Genomic DNA, 24499 nt, shown 5'->3' with positions numbered 1-24499 from the left:
CAAAATGGCCGTAAATGTTTTAAATATGGTAAATTCCAAAAGGGAATTCTGAAAAGAATACTAAGACCTTGAAAATTTTAAAAGACACCAAACGCTTGAGAAAGACGCCTGAATCAGGACGTTTAGATAAGTTGAATGATGTTAAAAAATCGGCCAAATGTTATCATGAGGCAATTGTTGGTGGAGGTTGTCTGGAAGAAGGCTTAACATTAGAAGATTTGAAGGTTATATATATGACAAAACTAGTTATATTTACATTGACTATAAAGCCATTTTAATGGAATCATTACAAACGTTTTTAACGCCTTCAACTACAGTCAAGTTTCACGACAAAGTTTATATTGGAGCTTTTATTTCTGAAGGACAGCGATCTGCCCATTCAGAAGTTAGGTTGCCTTGTATGGATCTTCGTAAGTTTGATGGTTTATATACCACCAGGCTGCATTTTTATGACAGATTTCAGTCTTTGGTCCACAACAACAAAAATTTGACGGATTTAGATAGGCTCCATTTTCTGCAGTCGTGTTTAACTGATGATGCAAAACGATTCCTTCATGGCTTATCTGTTAAAGCTGCCAATTAGGAGAAGGCATGGACATTTTTGAAGGAAGTATATGATCACAAACGCATTCTGGTGCATATCCAAATGCAACAACTTTTTGGACAGTCTCCACTTCCTCATGAAACTGCTGCAGGTTTGAGAAATCTTTTGTACACTACAAAGGAATGTTTTATTGCGTTGCAAACCATGGATGTTCTAGTTGAAAAGTGGGACATTGTTTTCATCTGGTTCATAAACCAAAAATTGTCGTCGGCTACTCAAAAGCTGAGGGGAAGAAAGTTTATATGATAAAAAGGATTTAGAAACTACAATGAATTTTTTCGTTTTTGGAAAAACGTTTCCAAACTCTTAAAGTTTTCGATCAAAAGGGCCATAGTACTTCAAATTACACCTAATTTGATCCAGAAATTAAGGCAAACCTGCGTTTTCCACTTAAGTCCAACGTTTTACTTGCCAAGCAGAAGCTTAAGTCTGCTAAACCAGCGGTCACGGAAAATTTAATATGCAAATTATGTAATAAAGAAAAAACATTCTTGAAAAGATGTCAACAATTTATAAATGTGGACTGCATCCATAGGTCGCTGGTTCAAATCCGGCTCGAAGGACCAATGTATAATTTGAAGAAATCATTGAGACTTTCCTTTGTGTAAAGGCTTATTACAAAAGTAAAGTAGTATGTACATGGGTAATGTATATCTTTATGTTAACCTTAATTTGAGATTGGATTCTTTACATTTTTCGTTAAGCTTCTTTTGAAATACAACGGTTGGCAGTATTGATTTAAGTTGAATTTAAATAGATTTAATATATTTGAGTAAGTTTATTAATTTTATTATTTATCTTAAATAAATGCATGTATAATCGCATAGTGGACAAACTTTTAGTAAAATGCAGAGCCTTCAATCAAAATAATTTTGTGGACGTGCATATCCGTTGTACATGTGCTTCCTATTTTGTCTTTTGGTATTTTGAGCCTGCGCTCAACAAAAAATAAAATATCGAGAAACTAAGGAAGGTTCAAAGAATATCTAGTGTCGGCACTACAAGGGGCTCCTCGAACATGCCTAACAATTACAAATGTTATTTTGCTACTACCAATCACAGGAGCATGTAAAATACTCAAAACAAAAACAAAACTTAATATCAACCTCCCGTTTACTCTTATTTGGGTTCCACGTCATTGTGTCTTTGATAGAAATTAAAGGGTTGATAAGTTGGCCCGGCAAGGATCGGCCTTGCCGATCTTGGAACAATTTTCTCAATTTTTTCTGATGGAATCTAACTTCAGGTGGAACAGTTTAACGGACTATGCCAAGTCCTAGAAGATATGGATTACCAAAAACCGTTCTTTCGAACTTTTATGAAGATCCAAAAATGATATGTAGCCCCATATGTACCGGAAATTGGCCGATAGAAGAACATGTAGCAAAGCTGTGTTTGCTTCACAATACTCACCGCAGGAGCTACGGACAATCTCTTTTTAAATGTCCTGCAATGGCGAGTTAAGGTTCGGAAGGACATTCCTTAAATGTCTTGATGAACTTTCCGAAATAATAATCAACGATCTGATTTGCTTTCTGAATGCAACGAATTGGTTCTACGACCGCTAATTTTTTCAATATAAATTCGTCATGATGTTACCTTTTTTCATTTTTCAAAGCATAGGTCCAACGAGTTTATGGTATCAAAACGGAGCTTTCCAGCGCTAAATAAGTCCCGCTTGCCATCTCTATCTACTCTATCTACCCATGGTGTTCCCTGTCTTTAAGTAAATAAATAATTTTGTGGCGCAACAGTTCGTCTGAGAACTAGGGCCTAGTGACTTACAGCTCTCAACCATTCCTGTGTGCGAGTAATGTTGTCTGGAATAGAGGGGACCTACAGTTCTTAAGCCGATTCCAAACGGCTAATTTGAGAAAGCACTTTTTCAAGACAAGACTTACTCTTGGAGAATTTGTCAATTCGTCACAAGAGGCAGTACCCGTGAAAAGACTTTAGAAGGCATAGACAGGGATCGAACCCAAGACCATGACAGTCCAACGCACTAACCATCATGCCACGGGTAGGTACCTGTCTTTAAATACACCACAATAATTTCACGCATATAAATTAAAATAAAAACAATAAAACTGGGCGGATATCACGCCCTTTAGTTGCGAAATTAGTTTACCTAATTTGTTTGTGTATAAATACCATTTTACTGTATTTCATTGTCCTACAATACTTAGAAGTGGTTCATAATTTCGATGATTGTTCAGTGAGTGAGTCAGGTAGTTACTTTGTTTTGTATTTCAGAAACTACTTTCTCTACAAAGCTGAAACTTGGTAAGCTCTATTCCATTAACTAGTAAGTTTTGTAAATTCTAACTTATTCGTTTGATTGGCTTCGGAGTAAAAAACCGAATTAGTTGGTTTCTGTGGGAGGCACTATTGCACCCTTTGATCAAATAAGTGACATTCAAATCTCAATCATTATGAACTTATTAATTCGACTGGAACCTTAAAATACCTTATTTTCTAGCTTACAAATGCCAAATGCCAAATTGTCTTTTAATTTTTTGTTGTTTAATGATGAATGGCGCCCGGGTTTAGTTGTATGTGTTGTTTAATTTTTGACCTTACTTTGCACTCAATGTTTTTTCAACAAGGTTCTATTCCTGGTAATCAAATTTCTCTTTTTCAATGAATGTCATTGACCATAGTTCATATCCCTAGTTTTTTTTAATATAATTCCTGAAATCAAATTGAAATTTGTGTAGCATTTTCCTACATTTTAGAAAAATATTCATGGGTGTAAGTTTTTACCGTTTTGAAAGAAAAGTTTAATTATATAACAAATCCGTCCTTCAAGAAAGGCTACACATCAAGTTTTCGATTCCAAATTGACACTAAAAATTAATTCCAAACCATGAAAACCAAGATTTATCAAAACTTCATTTAATGTCAAGTTACTATCGTATTGAATAAGAATGCCCGCGTTTTTTGGCATTCTAAAAATAGTGTAGTAGACAATTCCCAAGAAAACGCATCGGCAGTAGCTACATTTTTGTATTTAAAAATTGATACAATTGAAAGAAGACCTGTCAGCATATTAATAAAAAAAAAACACAAAAAAAAAAAAAGAATTGTGAGAATCAAAAGTTTAAATTAACTTCAGCAAAAAACAAATCAACTAAAACTAATAAAAAGGACAATTTTTAAGAAGAAATGTTAAGAAAACATCTGGAAATTGAGATTCTATAAAAATGGTTCATTTAACAAATGCAGCTTTGACATAAAATGAAAACTTCAAGGGGGTTTGTTCGTAGACCACTACATTAACACGTGATATTGAAGCTAGCTTGAAGCTCGTCTCAATTCTTATCGAGTTGAAATGAACTTTATTTGACTCGATTCCGATCATGGATCGGTTTCAATTCAAAATCTGTGAAGAAAAGCCTGTGTTCACGTATTGGTTTTACAGATAACGCATTATGGTGTATTTATTTGCATGTGTATGTACAAAACATAAAGGTTTGTTTTATTGAAATTAAAAAAAAATGCATTATATGGATCTGAACTTTTCAGTTCTTCATTGTTTAACACGAATCAAACTATTTCACTTGCTTTTTATAAAATCGAAACACTATTTGCATTTTAGAAAGTGCTGTCAAACTTAATCATTTTTAAATCTTCTTGTGCGTTGGAAGCACCAAAAAGATTTATTTAATCTAAACTGAGACAAACCTGTGGAAGCATAGCAAAACTTAATTATCTTTTCTATTCTTGCAAAATAAGCCCAGTTAGTCCATTTTCATAAACAAAACTAAATAATCAACAGTAACAGATTGATTTCTTTTCGCCAATGGAAAACACATGATTCCAAATGCACAACTACTCAACGAACATAGCCATTGAGATACAAATGCAATATCAATCGTACCAACATTTGAGAATGAAATCACATAAGATATCGTTTTTTTATTAGTTTAAAATCCTGCTATACTATTGATAGATTTTTCAACAAAACACGGGGAATTTAAAAAAAAACGGTAAGGTACTAAAATGATTTAAAGATTATCTTGAAAACAAAGATTTGTACTTTAAAAAATAATCTTACAGTTTATTATCTAGGAATTTATTTTTAAACACCACCAGCCTTAAAAACCCATCTTTCTACTTTTCGTTAGCACTTTAGAAGCGGAATATTAAAAAAAAAACTGATGTGTTAGAAAGCTTTTTTTTATTCCAGAATAGATTAATTCTTTTAAAAAGCAATGTTTTGATTGTTTGACAGAAAAAAAACCTAATTGTATCGACCGTGATATTTATCTTTCTTTAGGTTTGTCATTTTCAAAATATCTGCTGTCCGAAAATAGGCTTAATATTTCACACCTTTATTATCTTGTTTATATCTTTCTTGTCTTCTTTTATACTTCGGTTAATATTATATGTATCTCCATTATTATTTGCCCTACATATCCAACATAACAACAAACACCTTCTTCCTCCTGTCATGGTGTGAACTAACTATGAACCACTACCGCACCAACAAAATAAATTAATGAATACACAATTGCACAATATCTTCAATTAACATAGAAGGAAAAAAAAGGAGAACCAAAAACACAGAAAAATAACAAAGATAAGAAAGAAACATAACCCCATCACAATCACCAAAAGACGACGAAGGAAAGAAGACATCCACATCAGTAAGGCAAAACAACTTGCCCATTAAAGCAAGAGATAACATCCTTGAATGCTTATTAAAACAACACATCCTTTTGCTCTCCCGATCCCGACCCCGATCCGGATCCCTATCCCAATCCCAATGCGAATGAGAATGTGAAGCTTTGAAAGGATTTACCAAGTGATGTTTATTTTATCCTCTTAAATTCTAATCTGAAATGTTGTCTTTTTTTCCATCGTTTCAGTCCTTTTTGTTTGCATATAAAGAAAAAGAAAACAGGACAAAGTCCTTCCTTTCCTTAACATTCAACATCACGGCTAAAATAACATCTGATTGGTGGAAAATACAAGAAACAGAAAGCGACAGGACGTTTTCAAGTAAAAGATAGGATGGAAGGAAAAAATAATTTCCACCTCACTAACTTGGACGAACGATAACAAATACAAGTGTACAAAGTTCATTCGCTATGGCAAGTCGTGTACTTTAAGGATAATTCTTTTGCAAACGCAAAAAAGGATTCCAAAAGTCTGATGGTTTACACAGGATGTGTGATGGAACAGTGCAATGTGGTAGACGAGATATTCTCTATAGGATGTTATGTTATTCTTAGCAAATACGACGCGACGCAAGACATAAGCTTCTTATGAGCTCACCCAAGTGCAAGGGTTGACCCGACCGACTACCAAGTACCGAGTACTGAGACCGAAACCAACCGACCGACCTAGAGCTTGATGATGCTGCTATATTGCAAGTCCAAGTTTAGTGACCTTTAAGAGGAGTGTAATTGTGTGTATGGCATGTGAATGTTAGTAGAGTTCTAAGCTCTTGTATTTATGAGTTTGCAAACTGTTTTAAGGGAGAAAATTAAATGGAAGCAACACACAAAAATCCTCCAAAACACTACTTCATCCAACTGTACACGAGAAACTATGACAAATGGCTTATTTTTGTCAGCTTCCTTTATGGTTTTGAGCTTTATTGTTTCTGCTTTTTAAAGTAAGTAAACGAGTAAGTCCTTCCTTCACTTGGTGTTCAAATGATGCTGGAAAATATCTAGAAGCTTTGTTAGGTATGAGTCCTTGTCTTTGACAAGCCATCCACGCATAAGAAGTCTGCTATTTAAAAAAAAAGGAATCAGGTGCGCGATATGTAAATATAGATAAATGTATTTAAATTTCCAAAAATATAAAAAGACGAATACGCTGTAAATTTCATTCCTTTTCAATGATTGACTTTAATAAAATATACACCTATACACCTTGTAGAATCCTTAAGGAAGAAGTCAAGTCAAAACAACGAGTATCAGACTGTTTTCGTATTCAGTTTCAGTGAAAAGAGAAAAATGAGATATTTCAACCCCATAAAACATGTAATTCATTGAAATTGGAACAGTTCCTTGTATCTTCTTATTTTTTGAGTGTTTTTTTTTTTGGAAACAAGACTAAAGAAAAACAAAAATTATCATCCAGACAGAGGAAAGATGAAAAATTTAAACACACACGTGCTTTAAAAAAGTTGGATTAGATTGGATTTTAATGCCTACCAACAATTTCCATCTGCGTTACATATTTTTATTTTTCTTCTTCTCCACTTACAAATATACTAAATTGGATGTCATGTCAAATTCAAAGCCGACAACTTTGTAGTACATTTATTTATATGTGTGATGACACCTCCTTATGTTTAATGGTTTATAATCTTTATTCCAGACACTTTGTGTTATGTAGGTTACACATTTTTTTAAAATAATTCAAGTGTATTGAATTCAAGACTTTCTCTTGCGTCAAATGAAGGAGAATTTAAACAAAAACAAAAGAGTCTTTAAATTTTATGGTACTACATTAAAATCGATTTTAAGTTTACAAGATTCAAGCAACTGAACTTAAAGAGGCTTATTTATGTAATGATTACATATTCATGAACATTAATTCAAAGACTTCAGAAGTGTTGTACTGATTGCACAAAACCTCTAAAAACTAGATTCTTATGAACTAACTTCAAATGTAGAGATATGAATGTATGTATGTAATGGGTACATACATTATTTTTTCACATATCATTTATCCAGGGGACAATTTACCTAATGAAAATTTTTAAAAACTATTTTGTACTGTAACAACTATTTAAAAAAGTGGTATTATGTAAAAGTTATGTGCAGTGCATAAAGCCTTATTTATGTAATGGGTACATATGTACATTCATAAAAATAAATCCAAAGACTTCAAAAGTATTGCAATGACTGCACAAAAACTTTAAATATTAATTTTCTATCAACTTATTTAAGATAAGCTGATTTGATTGAATGTAATCAGTACATACATAACTTATGTTTACATGTCGTTAGACCAGCAGGTAATTTACCGAATAAAAATTTTTGAAAACAATTTTTTACACAAAACACTGTTTTAAAAAGTAGCATTTTGTAAAACTTGTGTACAGTGCATAAGGCCTTATGTATGCAATGAGTACATATATTCATGAATGTTTATCCAAAGACTTCAAAAGCGTTGTAATTAATGTGCAAAACCATAAATACTAATTTTTTTATCAATTTATTTAAGATGAACTGATATAAATGAATGTAATCAGTACATCAAAATCAAAAATCAAATGGGGTGGCGCAACAGTCCGTTGTGAACCAGGGCCTAGTGACTTACAACTCTCAACCATTCCTGTGTGCGAGTACTGTTGTCAGGAATGGAAGGGACCTACAATTTAAGGCCGAATCCGAACGGCTAATTTGAGAAAGCACTTTTTCATGACAAGAATTACTCTTGAAGGAATTGTCAATTCCTCGCAAGAGGCAGTACCCGCGAAAATTAATTTTTTTTTTTTAAATTAAGGTAGCACAGGCAGGGATTGAACCCAAGACCCTTTGCATGACAGTCCAACGCACTAACCATCATGCCACGGGTACTACAAACAGTACATAAATTACTTAAATTCACATATCGTTAAACCAGGAGATAATTTACCAAATGCACATTTTTATGAACAACCTTTTAGACAGAAAAATGGGGGTTTGGAAAATTATGTAACGAGTACATATATTCATGAATATTAATAGAAAGACTACAAAAGTACCATAATGGGTGCACAAAAACTTTAAATGCTTAATTTTAATGTGCTCTAAGATGAACTGTTAGCTCTCCATGGGGACGTTTTGTCCAAGAAATGCTCAAAAACGCTCCAATGACATCACGTTTAAATCTTCTAATTATATGTCAATATCATCGACGTATCCGAGTTATTGGTTGAGTTTTGTACAATTCTTTCCAGAAAGATATTGGAGAGGTCGCATCGCCTTGTCTCAAACCTTTTTTTGATACCTAATGCATCGTGGTACCCGTGGCATGATGGTTAGTGCGTTGGACTGTCATGCTAGAGGTCTTGGGTTCGATCCCTGCCTATGCCATCTAAAGTCTTTTCACGGGTACTGCCCCTTGCGAGGAATTGAAAAAGTGCTTTCTCAAATTATCCGTTCGGAGTCGGCATATAAGCTGTAGGTCCCCTCCATTCCTGACAACATTACTCGCACACAGGAATGGTTGAGAGTTGTAAGTCACTAGGCCTTGGTTCTCAACGGACTGTCGCGCCACCCAATTTATTTTTTTTAATGCATCGGAGAGATCTTTTCAGCAGTTCATTTTCCTTCGTAGCTATCCACAAACGGATAAGTTTGATAGGGATGCTAAAACTAGACATGTTAGCTCTTTAAAGCTCTTACCTACAGATTCAATCATACTTTAAAATCCATACAAAGTTTGTGGATATTGATTTTAAGTTCCAATGGTGGACTTTCCTGTTGTGAAGCCACACTTATAAGGACTAATCAGGTTGTTGACGAACGGCTTCAGACGTTCACATAATATGCGACAGAAATGATCTCTTCCTACCAAGACATCGTCTTCTGCTTTAAATAATTCAATAGTGATGCTCTACCAGCTTTGTTGGAATTCACTTTCGATAAAGCTATCTTCACTTTGTCTGGGTTGGGAAAGCGGAATTGTTGTTCTGAGTCGTCCCTTAGATTGAGTGGTCCTGTCTCCTTGACAGCTTAATTCAATTCGTCATCGTCAGTATATAATTTGGAAAAGTGAAATTTTCATATTCTCAACAAAGCCTAAGGTTCTTATCGTCCTTACAGGCAGGACAGTATAGGACCCTAAGGAGGTTTTTTTTATACCTTTTGGTAAAATTTACGAACCTCATTTCTGTTGTGAAATGGTCCTTTTTCCATCTTAGAAGCAGGTTTTCCTCCCTCCTCTTCTGCTCGTGAGCAGCTCTGATCCTGTCCTTCTGTGCAGTGCTTGTTTTCTATGCATGTTGCCATTGGTTTTCAATGTTTAACGCAGACAGTATAGGACTTGTAAAGAGATTGTTAGAAACTCGATTGTAAAAAAGACATGGCAATCTCTTGCGATTGTAGCAGTCTAACGTCGAATTTTCACACGTACAGATCTAAAGTTCGTTGTCCTTATATTGTTTGCTTGGTTCATTATCAGTAAATCCGTCCGCATTCGAGGCTTGTTGGTGCTTTGCAGCTAGGATATTTTAACATGTTCATGTTCCCTTCGACGGCACAACGTTTAACCTGCAAGGCCAAATCCTTAGTATAACTCCAAGGATGGGAAGCCCGATAAACCAATCCTTATGGGCTCCGAATATGTAGAAGTTTTATAAGATCTTCACTAAGAAGTTCAACCTTATTGGAACTGTAGACGCCACCGTTGATTCCATCTCGGGAGTTCCTTCGCTGCCGTCTGGATAATGAGAGATGCCTTAGTGAAAAAACACTCCTCCCCCCTCTCCCGTTTGCTGCTCCCAACGACTTTCCACTGGTGTTAGAACCCAATCTCCGGTTGAGGTACTAGGCATTCGATATTCACCTTGAAGAGGTGAGGCAGGAGTTAAAAGACAGAGGTGGTTTTTGACAAAGAACTTTTTCACAATTTGTACTCCGTACATAATTAAGCTCTCTTTACTAATTCAACTCTTTGAATTTTATGGTTTGTAATGAGTTTATAGAATTACTTATTCGTTTTAATATCAGTTACAAGTTCATCATGTTATGAATACCAACAATTATTTTTAGTCCAACCAATTTTTTATTGAAAAACAACAGCAGCTGCTAATACAAAATTGCAATACGAGACTGGCGAAATTTCAGGGTCTCGTTTTTGAAGTTCTCTATCATCGTTAAATTCAATATTTTTAAGAGCTTAGGAAATCGTAAGTTCCTACAGAATTTTCTTAATCAGGAGCGGCAGTATGGGGGTAACATTTACAATTTGACAACAAAAATTAAAAAGTGTTTAAAAAGTACCAATCAGCCAAAATTCTTTTTTTAAAAATCAATAAAGTTTCGGCAGACAAAAGTCTAATTTTTTCGGTCCCCGTCTTGTTCCTGACTTCTAAGATAAACTTTGAATTAATAGTTTACTTAAAAAGAAAACTTTCCTCAAAACGAAACACAAACAAAAGAAAAATATGTAACTATTACATTTCAAGCAAAACTGTTCATAAATTAATCATTTTTAAGACTAATTTTCTTTTTCATGCAAAAGAAAATATTATTTAAACATAGAAGTTCTATTAAGTTTTAAAAAGTGCTGTTTTGTAAAATTTTTGTGCAGCTCATAAAGCTTTATTTATATAATGAGTACATATATTAATTAATATAAATCCAAAAACTTCAAAAGTATTGTAATGAGTCCATAAAAACTTTAAATATTTAATTGTTATGAACTTATTTTAGATTAATGAATGTACGTAATCAGTACATAAATTGTTGATTTTTAAATAATATTAGAGAAAAAAAAATTTGCAGAGTGTAAATTTTAATAAACGACTTTTTACATAAAAAACTCTGTTTAAAATGTATTTTGTGAAAATATCAATAAGACCTGATTCTATGTATCAATTACTTTAAAATACAACTTTTAAATTCTAAAATATTGGTTCAAATCGAATTTCCTACAAAAATTAATGTTGTAATTTGGTGATTGGAAACTTTGAATCAAACATATGCGACTAGTACAGAATTTTTAAAACAGCGGTGGTATAGCTTTTGAGGGTGACATATAGAATATGCAACAAAATTAAAAAAAAAAAAAAAAAAATTACCAATCAGTCAAAATTCTTTTATAAAAATCAGTAAAGTTTCGTCAGCAAAAGTCGTAGTTTTTCGTTCCCTGTCTTCTTCCTGAAGTAATTTTTTCTTAGATAAACCTTAAATTAATAGTTAACTTAAAAGAAAACTTTTTCTCAAAACGAAACACAATCAAAAAATAGAAATATGTAACTATTACATTTCAAGCAAAACTTATCATAAATTAATAATTTTCAAGACCATCATTCAACTTTTATTGCAACTAAAGAAAATATTATTTAAACATAGAATTTCTACATTCATATGTTTACCTACAAAATTTTGTATAAATTCTTGTGTATGATTACTTTATGTGAGTAACTTTTCTCATTTAAACCATCAAAGCAATAACTTTTGAATAAAAATGCCAACCATAAAATATAAGAGTTTGATGATGGGGTCTAATGGGGTGGCATCTTTCGTCTATACTCGTAAACCAAAAGAGCAAAAGAGAAGAGGAAAAAACAACGTTCATTGAATTGGAAAGACTTTTGTCGAAATTGAAAATCTAAAATTGATTAAAAATTTTGCACAAACATAAACATTACAGTGAACCTCCACACTCATACTCGTTTATGAACCTTTTTTCTTTGGTAGGTACTTACATGAATTTCTATATTACATAAAATGAATTTCAAGATTTAAAGCATTTTGAAAAAATACTGAAACATATTATCGACTTACGGCTGACTGAGGTTCCATTTTGTTTTCTTTGGAAAGAAAGAACAACTTTAAAAAAGCAAACAAACTTCTTTTTTTTCTCCCCTGTCAAATTGAGCCTTTTTTTCGTCTTCTCCTTCTTCGTCTTCAATCTTTTGCGCTTTCTTCATGGCCATCCCATGGTTCGTTTAGCTAAATGCCAACTCTTTCAAAATGCTTCTTATTGACCAAACGTCTATATTTTTGTCGGCAAAAACAATTTAAAGATGTTTGAATACCACTTCCTTTCCGCCATCTTCGTCGTCGTTCGTCATCATCATCATCATCATCGTTTATTTGCCCGGAGGCGAAACGGAGGTTATAAACGATAGGAACGAGGAAAGTGGTAGGATAAATATTCTTTAGTCCTTTTTTTGTATTTTTACTCTGATGATGTGGTAAACGGTAAAGTGTGGGTATACCCTGTACCAATCTGAACCTATGACAAAAAGGACGGACGGATGGTTTTTCAATTCCGGTAGTCGAAAGCAAGGTATATAAGTCAACAAGTCATCATACTAGGAAGAACACTAATTCATTTTTGAAATGAGAAATGAAATTTCTATGAGAGTCAAAACCCCAGAACTCCTTCCAAACAAATATTCGTACCCCGCTCGCATATCGTATCTCTGGCTTTGAATCTTTGATTGCGTTCGTATTCGTCATCGTCGTCGTCGTCTCGTCATCGTTTTCCTTCATTGAAATGAATAATATTTTTATTTTGCTTTTGCGTTCTTTATGTTTGTTCGGCTTGAAGAAAACAAAAGGTCAATGCAAACTGATGAAAGTCAAGGTGTGGGTTGGGAAGTTCCTTCCAAAGGTACCTAGAAGTAGAAAAGTCAAAAATGTTTCTGATAGGGGAAAGGTCTAGTTTATTTTTTTGCAAATACAAGTTGACTTTAAAGCAAAGTTTTGAGAAGAGTAAATAAAGCCATTTGTAAAATACGAACAGGAAGTGTTTTTGAATATGAAAAATAGTTTTATGTGAGACTCATATTCACTTTGAAATTTCTTTTTTGGTCTCAAAGGCTTTCTACTGATAATATTAGTCTCTTTTTTAGAAGGCCCGAATCTATGAACTGCAGTTTTCGTTTCAATTTTTCAAAGTGCCTGCAAACTTTAATTTCTCTCCTCTGACAATTTTTGATATGCAGACAAAAAGCGTTTAAGCACGATTTTTATGTTTTAAATTTAAAAATAAAAGCTAATTTATAAGTTTTATTTATCCTTAATACATAATAATACGCAAAAATACAATTAACTATTTTCAAAAAGAATATTGAATATTTTGTATAGTATAGAAACACAGAATCTTTTATACCCTTTTTCTTAAATTCCTTGCCTTTCTTTTATATTTTCAGGACGATCTACCCGGACAAGCACTTTTAGATGTTGTTTATGCCAGACTTAATTTAATCGAAACAACTTATTTCGGTATTCGATACATCGATGAAGAAAACCAAACGGCAAGTTAAGCTTTTACCCTTAAAATAAAGTATTTTTATTTTTGTTTTTGTAGAAAAAATCAACCAAGCACAATGGAAGTTCTTTTCTTTGTTATAGTCTGAGAGCTAAAATCATTTTATATTTGATATTTATTTATTTATAAAGAAGCTGTACATCAAGTAAAACTTATAAATAGTAAATAATTGTTTACGTTAAATTTATAAATTATAAACAATGATATGAAATTTATATACATAACTTAAAAAATTAAAGAACATTACAAAATTAAATAACTAAATTAAAATTGTAGCAAAAAGAAATAAAAATAAGTATATTAAAAATATTTTTCAGTTCGAATTCGAGAAATATTCAAAACAAATATCTTGGAAACAATAATTAAGTCTATTAGATAGATAACTTGAAGTCTTTTAAACAATTGAATTGAAGAGTAAGATACAACACCTATACTTCTAGAAACCTTCCAGGTTACAGCTAAAAAGTTAACGAGCCTGAAACGAAACATGATCAAAGTTTCGCAGGTCAAAAACAAATCAAGTAGTGGCGTTAGATGCTACCTTTAACTTCTAAGCCGAATGAGAGTCGAGGTCTGCAATGTCAGCTCAGCACTTAACCTAATAAGTGGATAGAATTGATCCCGTCCTCGGACGAAACATACTTCTTTGACACAACGTTATCGACGAGGGTATCCCAAGTTAGTCTTTTGTTAAAGAACAATCTTAAGTTTTTTAATATGATTTTTCGATATTGGATGAGCTTTAGTTTTATCAGGATTAAGTTTAAGTTCGTTGCGGGTCGACCAATCATGTTTAGACTGTCGATCCATGTTTATTTTAGTCATTGCATCTTTAATCATGCTCAGGAAATCTAATTTTTAACTAAACATCAGCAGCAGATATGGTACAGAAGGACAAAACAGAAGACAGATCATTAATGAACAACGAAAATAGTAAAGGTCCAAGGATTGACAATTGAGTAACACCAATATAAACGGCAAGAAACGAAGGCAATTTACCATTACAAGATACGGATTGGATACGATTGGTCAAAAATAAATACATAAGTTGTGTAAGTAGTACCCGTGGAAAGATGGTAAGTACGTAAGAATCTTATGCCAGAAGTTTTTGGATTCGATCCCTGTATATGCTATCATTTTTTTCACGGGGACTGCCTCTTGCGAGGATTTCACAGATTTTCCAAGATTAATTCTTGTCATGAAAAATTCGTTCTCAAATAAGCCGTTCGGATTCGGCTTAACACTGCAAGTCTCTTCCGTCCATGAAAACAGTACTCGCATACATGAATGGTTGAGCGTTGTAAGTCACTAGGCCCTAGTTCTCAACGGACTGCTGCTCAACTTAATTTATTTTTTATTAAATAAAGAATAAATGTTAATTTGGTTTCAGTTTTGATATTGTAACCATAAGGGTACGCCTTACCATAAGTAAGGAATGAGTTCTGGCAAATTTGTCTCGTTTTAAAAACCACTGGGAAGCGCAATATTTTTCGGGAATTGGGTTCTTCTCCAGTTTCCTATATATTCAAGAGAAGATAACTAGCCTTAAAAGTAGTTGTCCTCGCGTTGCCCATATTTGAACGCTTATGAAAGTAGTTCGAGAACGAATACCACTAAAACCACTGGAAGAAAAATATTATGTCCACAGAATTGGAAATATTCACCAGATCCATTTCAATACCGATTAGACAGCATGCAAAACTATCGACGCTCTAGAGATCATATTTTAACACCTCGACTCCAAAAAGTTATAGTGGGGAGAGCAAAGGGCTTTTACAGGCACGTGAAATGAGCATGAGCATTAGATAATTCTTTTTTTTTCAAATGAAAAGATTTTTAACGTTGAAGGAGTTTAAAACAAAAAAACAATGCAATTAATGCGAAATCAAACAAAAAAAAAACAAAGCCAATGTTCAAAATAGTAGGTTTTAAAGAACTTAAGATTTGCTCTTGGGAAGTCTATATTTTAATTCCTGAGTTTAAATTTGTGGTCAGAACTTGAGAGCGTTACTCGAAGATTTCTAACAGGAATTTTAAAACTCTTAAGAAATAGTTGACGAAAACAGTGTCAAAAATATCAACAGAAATAAAGTGTCCCACTATAGTTTGATGGCCAGAACGTTTGAAGGCTTCCATTAAAGCTAAGCTCAATCATTTCGAGTAAAACTGTTTTCTTAATTCAACTTATAACATGACCATTTAATGAATAGAATAGAAAGTTTTATATAATTCTTATCTTATGGTATTTAATTCATAAAACAGAACTTATGGCACGACTACGTAAATGTGTTGAAGATATGATTTATGTGAGGAAGAAGAAGAGAGGTAGTAGAATTTTATTGAAGTCATGATGGATATTGTCAAGTCCAGTGCATTTCTTACTTAATACTCATCTACAGCACTAACCGAGTATGCGTCAATACTATCGTTCTCTGAAATTTGTGTGGACACAAAAATAAATTGGGTTTGAGATGTAGAAAATGTATAATCCTCCAAATCAATATCGTTATCAGAAACTTGGACACATTTTGTTAAGCTAATGTTCTTAACTTCTTTACAAAGAAACTTCGAGGATTGATTTGAGTTAGACTTATTATTATAAAAATCGTGTTTCGTAATTTTTTTGAAGCTCGTAGCATGTTAACGTGACTGTTTAAACTCGCCAAGCATTTGTGGACAACTAAAACGTCTGACGTTAATTGCATTATGTTTATCAAGAGAGAACCAGGGACAACTCTGTTTTTTCATAAGTTGAGTTTTTAATGGGCACTGTTTTTTTTTAAAGATAATCAATCATCAATCACTGAGGTATAGTTCCCAATTTGAAAATTGACCTTTCATGTAAAGGGTTTTTCAATTAGCGCGGGTAGATTTTGGCGCCCCATGGCGGCCATTTTGTTTTGGTGACATCTGTCAAATCTTTTGTTTATTATTCAGCTGTTTATGCCATATCTTCGTGAAAAATAACACGATTGAACAGAACGTGTACGGGCAAGAGCCCTTTGCGCTCATTTAACGGTAGACTTGGTGGCCCTTCACAGTCGACTTTTCAACGTTTGGTGGTTAAATTTGAGAAAACATCGCCGCGGTCCAGAAAGTAAAAGTGTACAACAGAACCCGAGGCAGTCTATACCTTGCCGTGCACAAAAACTAGGCCTTTCGCAGACTTCAACTTGTCGAATTTCAAATTCGTCCTACACTCGTACAAAATCTAACCTTGATCCAATTTCGCCGAAAAATCATCTTTAGGCACATTTTTGAATAAATTGATGTGTTAACAAGCAAGATTACCGTATATGGCACGACACCAACCCACGCGAGATTCACCAAGTGATAATACTTACTTACTTACTTACTAAAGGTGGCGCTACAGTCCTGTGTGAACTAGGGCCTCACCCAACAAACTTCTCCATCTAGCTCGGTCCCTAGCTAGATGTCTCCAGTTTCGCGCTCCAAGTTGGGTGAGGTCACCTTCCACTTGTGCGCGCCACCTGATCCGCGGTCTTCCTCTACTGCGCTGTCCTATGGGTGCGGATTCGAAGACTTTCCCGGCCGGAGCATTGGTTTCCATGCGCTCTACGTGACCCAGCCATCTTAGTCGTTGGACTTTTACTCTTCTTGCTAAGTCTACGTCGCTGTACAGCCCGTACAGTTCGTCGTTCCATCTTCTCCTCCACTCCCCTGCGATGCATACGGGACCGTAGATCACACGAAGAACTTTTATCTCGAAGCGACCCAAGGTGCTTTCATCCGCTTTTGTCATGGTCCATGCTTCTGCACCGTATAGCAGGGCGGGGATGATAAGGGTCTTATATAGCAACACTTTGGTCCCTCGAGAGAGGACATTACTACTCAAATGCTTTCTTAGTCCAAAGAAACAGCGGTTAGCAAGAGTTATTCTGCGTTTGATCTCAGCGCTGGTGTTGTTTTCTGCGTTTACAGCGGAGCCTAGGTAGACGAAGTCCTTGACTACCTCAAAGGTACGTCTGTCGATTGTGACGTTTTGACCAAAACGTCGGTGTTGTATGTCCTTTCTAGACGACAGCATGTACTTTGTTTTGCCCTCATTAACCGTTAAACCCATTTTTGCCGCCTCTGCCTCAATACTCACAAAAGCCCCATTGACATCACGCTGAGTTCTTCCGATTATGTCAATGTCATCAGCATATGCCAGTAATTGGACAGACTTTTGAAAGATAGTGCCTCTAGTGTTGACGTGTGAGCTCTGCACTATTCTTTCAAGCACGATGTTAAAAAAATCGCATGACAGCGCATCACCTTGTCTAAAACCTTTTTTGACATCAAAAGGTTCTGTTAAGTTGTTTCCAACCTTTATGGAGCAGCGTGAATTCTCCATGGTCATCCTGCACAAACGGACGAGTTTGGCAGGAATGCCAAAACTAGACATGGCTCTATACAGCTCGTCCCTGTAGATGCTGTCATATGCGGCCTTGAAATCGATGAAAAGATGGTGGGTGTCGATTTGGTGCTCTTGAGTTTTTTCCAGGATCTGCCGTAATGTGAATATTTGATCAACTGTGGACTTTCCTGGTCTAAAACCACACTGATAAGGACCTATCAGGTTGTTGACGATGGGCTTTAGACGTTCACATATTATGGCAGAGAAGATTTTATAGGCGATGTTAAGTAGACTTATTCCTCTATAGTTGGTGCAGTTTAGAGGGTCTCCTTTTTTCAGGATCGGGCAAACAATACTGAGGTTCCATTCATCGGGCATGGTTCCATTTTTCGGGCATGTGACCATATCTTACAGATAAGTTGGTGCATGCTCCTAACCAACTTATCTCCAGCTGCTTTAAAGAGCTCGGCATTCAAGCCATCTGCTCCAGCGGCTTTATTAGACTTCAACTTAGATATGGCAATCTTTACTTCGTCTAAGTTGGGAGGACAGGATTGTTGGCTTTCGTCGTCTATATCGAATGGGTCATCCTGCCTGACAGCGGGATTCAGTTCTTCGTCGCCGTTATACAGTCTGCAGAAGTGGTCCTTCCATATCCTCAGCATTGACTGCGGTTCCACTATGATGTTTCCACTTTCGTCTTTGCAGCCTTCGGTTCTAGGTTTATGTACCTGTGAATTTCGTTTCACCTGTTCAAAAAACTTTCGAACCTCACTCCTGCTTTTATACCTCTCAACATCTTCGACCGCACGCTTCTCATGCCCTCTCTTTTTCCTTCTGAAAAGTCGGCGTTCCTCTCGCCTCTTCTGCTCGTAGAGCTCACGAGCAGCTCTCGTCCTTTTATGCAGCGCCGCTTTGCGTGCCTGTTGTTTGGCTGCATTTGCCTGCCGACATTCCTCATCAAACCAGGGGTTCCTTGTTGGTGGCTGTTTGAAACCCAGCACATCAGAAGCGGCTTCTCTGATTGCATCTTGGCAATGTTGCCACTGGTTTTCGATACATTGTGTTGGCGGCAGAGAACTTCGAGAGAGGTTACTTGTCACTCGGTCGGAAAAGGATTTGGCGATCTCTGGCGATTGTAGCCGTTCGACGTTGTATCTTCTCCCAGCACCTCCCTGTTTTGCCTTGGGTCTGGAAATCCGAAGTGCTACCCTGGCTACAACGAGGTAGTGGTCCGAGTCGATGTTAGCTCCTAGGAAAGTTCTGACATCCATGATGCTGGAAGCGTGTCTGGCGTCGATCGCAATATGGTCAATCTGGTTGACGGTAGATTGATCTGGAGAAGTCCAAGTTCCTTTGTGGATGTTGAGGTGTGGAAAACGCGTACTGGCTACCATGACGTTTCGCCCCGCAGCAAAATCTATGAGCCTGAATCCATTGTGGGAAGTGTTGTCGTGCAGGCTGTTTTTCCCGATTATTCCACCAAAGATGTCTTCCCTTCCTAGCTTGGCATTAAAATCGCCCAGGACTATTTTAATATCGTAGCTAGGACACTGCTCATATGTTTTGTCTAAGAGCTCGAAGAACATATCTTTGGTGTTGTCGTCTTTCTCTTCTGTGGGGGCTTGCGCGCATATCAGGCTAATGTTGCCGAATTTAGCCTTGATGCGTATGGTCATGAGGCGCTCATTGATGCACCTATAGCTCAAGACTTCTTGCCTAAGTCTGGCTCCAATGACGAATCCGCATCCAAATAAGCGCTGTTGGTTTTCGTGGTAGCAGTCACCATAGTAAATATCGCAGTTTTTCATCCTCTTTTTGCCCGGCCCATCCCATCGTATTTCCTGGATGGCGGTGATATCTGCTTTATATCGTTCTAGGGCCTCCGCTAATTCTTCGGCCGCACGTGGTCTGTTAAGGGACCTAAAATTCCACGTGCATATCTGAAGTTCGTTGTCCTTTATTCGTTTGCGTTGGTTGTCAACAGTAAATCCGTCCGTATCCGAGGCTTGTTGGTGCTTCGCAACTTTGAAAGCTTTTACGTGGCCAGGAAGTCACCCCGACGCACAACCCCCAACCTGGAGGGCCAGATCCTAAGTATAACTCCAAGGATGGGGAGCCGGATAAAACCGCTCCTTACAGGCCTGGGCTCCGAATAAGTCGAAGAAGCCCTATAAGGTGTTCACTAAGTAGTTCAACCTTACTGGAACTGTAGACGCCACCATTCCATCTCGGGAATTCCTCCGCTGCCGTCTGGATAAGGAGAGGTGCCTTAGTGGAAACACCTCTCCCCACCTCTCTCGTTTGCTGCCCCCAACAACTTTCCACTGGGGTTGGAACCCAATCTCCAGTTGAGGTACTAGGCACCCGATGTTCACCACGTGGAGGTGAGAGTAGGAGTTGATAGACAGAGGTTGGTTTTAAGAAAAAAACCTGTGGACGATTGTGTCCTCTTGAATGCACATGTCTACCATTCGAAAACCCACCAAGTGATAATGCATCCTTAAAAAGTAACAGTTTGGTGTGGATTTTGGTCCGGCGGCGTTGTAAATGGTCCGTACTTTTTTTTAAGAACGACGTTAGTGATGCGATCACCGTTAACAGCGAGAGCTACAAAACGATTATAAATAATTTCTTATGGCCCAAATTGAACCATATGGACTTCGACGACATGACGATTGACTTTTTGCATGAAAGATTTGAGGTTAAAGTTGGGTGATGTGAATTGGGCAACAAGGTCATGTCATTTGAACCCGATAGACTTTTTCCTTTGAGATTTCTTGAAGTCAAAGGTCTATGCAAATAAACCACAGTTGAGCGATGCCCTTAAGGTTAACATAACCCAGGCCATCGCTTAAATTTAGCCGGATCTATGCGGAAGAGTCATGGAAAATTGGACCACTCTGATCCGTGACACCGTAAGAAGCCACGGCGGGCATTTGAATATCAGATTCTACACTTAATGGCCTTTCAAATAAAAATATATATACGCACAGCTTGTTTATTCCACTTCAACATCTACCCGCCCTTATTGAAAAACCCTTAACTATAGATTGAGTTCAAATCTATTGATATACGATCGTTAAATAAATATTCAATTTTGAAGTTATGATCATCACGACACGTTAAGTAATTTTTGGGATTTTTTTATTTTAAATGGTGGTTTCATATAAAAAGTATGTATAAAATAGTAGACAAGTGCCTCAGCACCATCAGAAAAAAATATGAAAATATAAGTTAAAAAATTATTTACAAAGAAAACTTTTATATAATTTGATTTTTGAAAATTGATTAAAAAGTTCAGCAATTGAGAAGTCATATGAACTTTTTGAATTGATGAATTTTACTATCGCCTAACTCTAATAAAATGTCTTACTGGTACCAATATAGTAAAATTAATTTATATCTTTTTATTTTTATAAAAATCATTAGCTCTCTTAAATAAATGTTTACTCAACCTCTCGGACTATAACTTAAGAAAATAATTTTCATTGAAGCATAAATGCCTTCGAGGGACAATGTTTTTCCTTTGTTAAACATTTTTCTATAAATTTAGTTCTATTTTTTTATCTATTTTTCTTCTCCTTTAAGATATTCCTTTTTATTATTTTGATTCCTTATTAAAAGGTTTTCTTTTTTCTATAAACAAAATAATATTTAGAATTTTTCTTTTCTTTATTTTTCAATTACATCAGCATTGGCTAGACCCGGCATCTAGGATATCAAGGCAATTGAAACCAAAGTCAGATCCTTTTGATTTGTATTTTGGGGTGAAATTCTATGCAGCGGATCCTTGTAAATTATTGGAAGAAATAACAAGGTAAGAGTTAATAGATATATTTATTAGTTATCTGTTATGAAAGAAATTAAGAATGAAGGGGACACAGTGATGCAAATACAAAATAAATATTCCCTTTTAATTTGATCTTTTGAAAAGGTTACTGTCAACTGAAAATTGACTATTATTTTTTGTAAAAGTCAATATAAATTGCATTCAAAAACGTGAGGAAATATTCGGTCTTAGATTCATATTTAATGTGAAGGCCTTAATAACATCTAACTAAAAGTCTCTTTTATTAACTTCCTTAGGTATTCTCAGTTAGAAGTTATGATAATCGGTTCGATTTTTTCGACATTTTAAAGTAACAATGCTATTGTTCGTTTTTATATCTCAAAAACTGAAGCTTAGTGACCAGCAGTTTGGTTTTTAAAGTAATGGTTATTTTAGCCAAAAAATTGAACAAATCCTTATATCGTTTTGATGAAAGTAAAATGATAGCTCTTGATATTTAAAATGCCTTAATACGGAGCCGCGTATGCTAGGCTCTTATATAGAACATACGTGCCTTCGGTTTTTTTAAATCTTCGTTACATTAAAAATGACCTTTCTGACCATACCATTAGTTTTTGATGTGTTTTAGTATGAAAACCACAAAATATATGCTAGTGTGTCGCAAGGCTCTTTCCTCTATCCGACACTCTTTTCCTGTTTGCTGCCTAAAACTTCTAATCAATTTACCTGTCGGCAGTATACTAAGCTTTTAATGTTCGATTTTATGCTCAATACTATGTTCTCCGGATAAGGATTTTGAAGGGCAGCCACCCTTCAAAATTCACATTACAAATTCAAAATTCACATTACAAATTAGCTCCCTAGTTAGATGTCTGCAGTTGCGCGCGCACTCGAAGTTGAATGAGATCACTTTCCACTTGGGTGCGCCACCTGATTCTCTTATCTTTTCCTACTGTACTTTCCTGTAGGTGTGGATTCGAAGATTTTCCGGCCAGAGCATTGGTTTCCATGCGCTCTAAGGGACCCTGCCATCTCAGTCTTTGATCTTTTATCCTTCTGGCTTAGTCTACGGCACTGAACAGCTTGTTGTACCATCTTTATATCAATTCACCTTCAATGTTAATGGGACCGTAGATTTGCTCTAGAGACGAGCCAAGATGATTTCATCAACTTTTGTCATAGTCCTCTATTATTGACGTAGGAGCTCTGCCCTATTCTTTCAAGGAATATGTTAAGGAAATCGCATGACAGTGATTCACCTTGTCTAAATTCTTTTTTGACATCAAAAGGTTCGGTTACGTTATTCCGAACCTTTATGGAGCGCTATGATGTTTCCATTTTCGTCTTTGCAGCTTTCGGTTCGAAGTTTATGTATTTGTGAATTTCGTTTCACTTGCTCATAAAACTTTCAAACTTTATTTCTGCTTTTGAACCTCTCAACATCTTTAGCCTCTTTCTTTTTTTTCTAAGAAGTCGGTGTTCCACTTTCATCACTGCTCCTGGAGCTCGTGAGCAGCTCACGTCCTTCTATATAACGCCTCTTATCGAGCCTTCTGTTTGGCTGCATTTGACTGCTAAATTCTTCATCAAACCAGAGATTTCTTCTTTGTGGCTGCTTGAATCCCAGCACTTCAGAAAAGGGTTCTCTAATTGCATCTTGGAAATGTTGCCATTGGTTCTTTGAAAGAGGTTACTTATCAATCGGTCGGATAATGACTTTCCAATAATTGCTTGACAGCATTGTTAAAATGAGGAAGTATTCTGTCCACTAAATATTTCTGAATGGTGATTGCGTCAAGGATATCGAACATTTAGAAACTCTCGATGTTTATGTTACCAACAACTCGATGTCTCCAAACCATGCAAGAAGATTTCTTTAATCATCTGATCTTACTATTTTCTATTAGACATTTGACCAATACTTGAGTATAACTTCTATACCTGACCTGATGCTCCACCGTCAACTCATTTCATCTGTTGGAAAGTTGGAAAGACCTTCTAAATTATTGATGACTGTCAGATCCTTCATTTACAACACTGTTTGTAATGTCTCCCTCCTCATGGTTTTGAATATCAATTTAAAGCATCACTAGTTGCATTTCTCCCACTATACAATTAAAACGTTATAACTAGGCTCCAAAAAGGACTCATCCCTTTACTCACGATCCCATCTTCGGTCGTATAGAGATTCGTTTAATAGCCGTACTACGCGAATTTAAAATACTTTACCACACTCTGGAATTCTTCTTAGAATGTCCAAATTAATGAAAGTGAAAAAAATATTGAAAACGAAACTTTCCGAGTTCCATCCGAAATTCACAATGTTTAAAAGTCTATACCTATACGTAGATAGGTACATTCCACGAACACCACTTTAGATGCACATCATTTGAAACCAATTTGGTTTGTAAAATTTTCAGACTAGACTGAAATGTAAACTTAATTTTCCATTTCCAACCTTCAACCCTAACCCAAAACCACAATCTCCCCCTTCTCCTCCCTCCACCAAAAAAAACACCACCCAAAATTCCGTCTCGATTTTAAAATTGCTGAACTTATGAAAACAATTTTCTGTCAGTTTTGCAATTAATCCATCAGATATTATTATCCGCGTACCGTATACAAATTTCCGCCAAAACCTTCCTTAATTGTTTGGTGAAAAGCTAGTTACCCTATTTGTATGTAAATCCTCAAAATCATCCACCAAACCACCATACCACACGCGGAAGCCTTCAATATCCGGTAAAACAACGTTTGGGTATAGAAAAACGTAACGATTTTGTAA

The 24499-nt window shown here is 35.7% G+C and overlaps 1 protein-coding gene across 5 annotated transcripts in view; it reads left to right on the top strand.

The window, feature by feature from the left end:
• Window positions 1-24499, top strand: part of LOC129953938 (band 4.1-like protein 4) — a 399888-nt gene that overhangs the window by 278197 nt on the left and 97192 nt on the right. For all 5 annotated transcript variants that reach the window (XM_056067492.1, XM_056067491.1, XM_056067490.1 and 2 more), the window contains 2 exons: window positions 13443-13547; window positions 21617-21741. In XM_056067492.1, the coding sequence (XP_055923467.1) occupies window positions 13443-13547; window positions 21617-21741 (230 nt within the window). The remainder of the gene's footprint in view (window positions 1-13442; window positions 13548-21616; window positions 21742-24499) is intronic.

Source organism: Eupeodes corollae, chromosome 1 (genome assembly GCF_945859685.1).
Source record: "Eupeodes corollae chromosome 1, idEupCoro1.1, whole genome shotgun sequence".
In the NCBI taxonomy this organism is placed as follows: domain Eukaryota; kingdom Metazoa; phylum Arthropoda; class Insecta; order Diptera; family Syrphidae; genus Eupeodes; species Eupeodes corollae.
The sequence above is the reverse complement of the archived record's forward strand: the minus strand, read 5'-3'. Positions and strand labels throughout refer to the sequence as shown.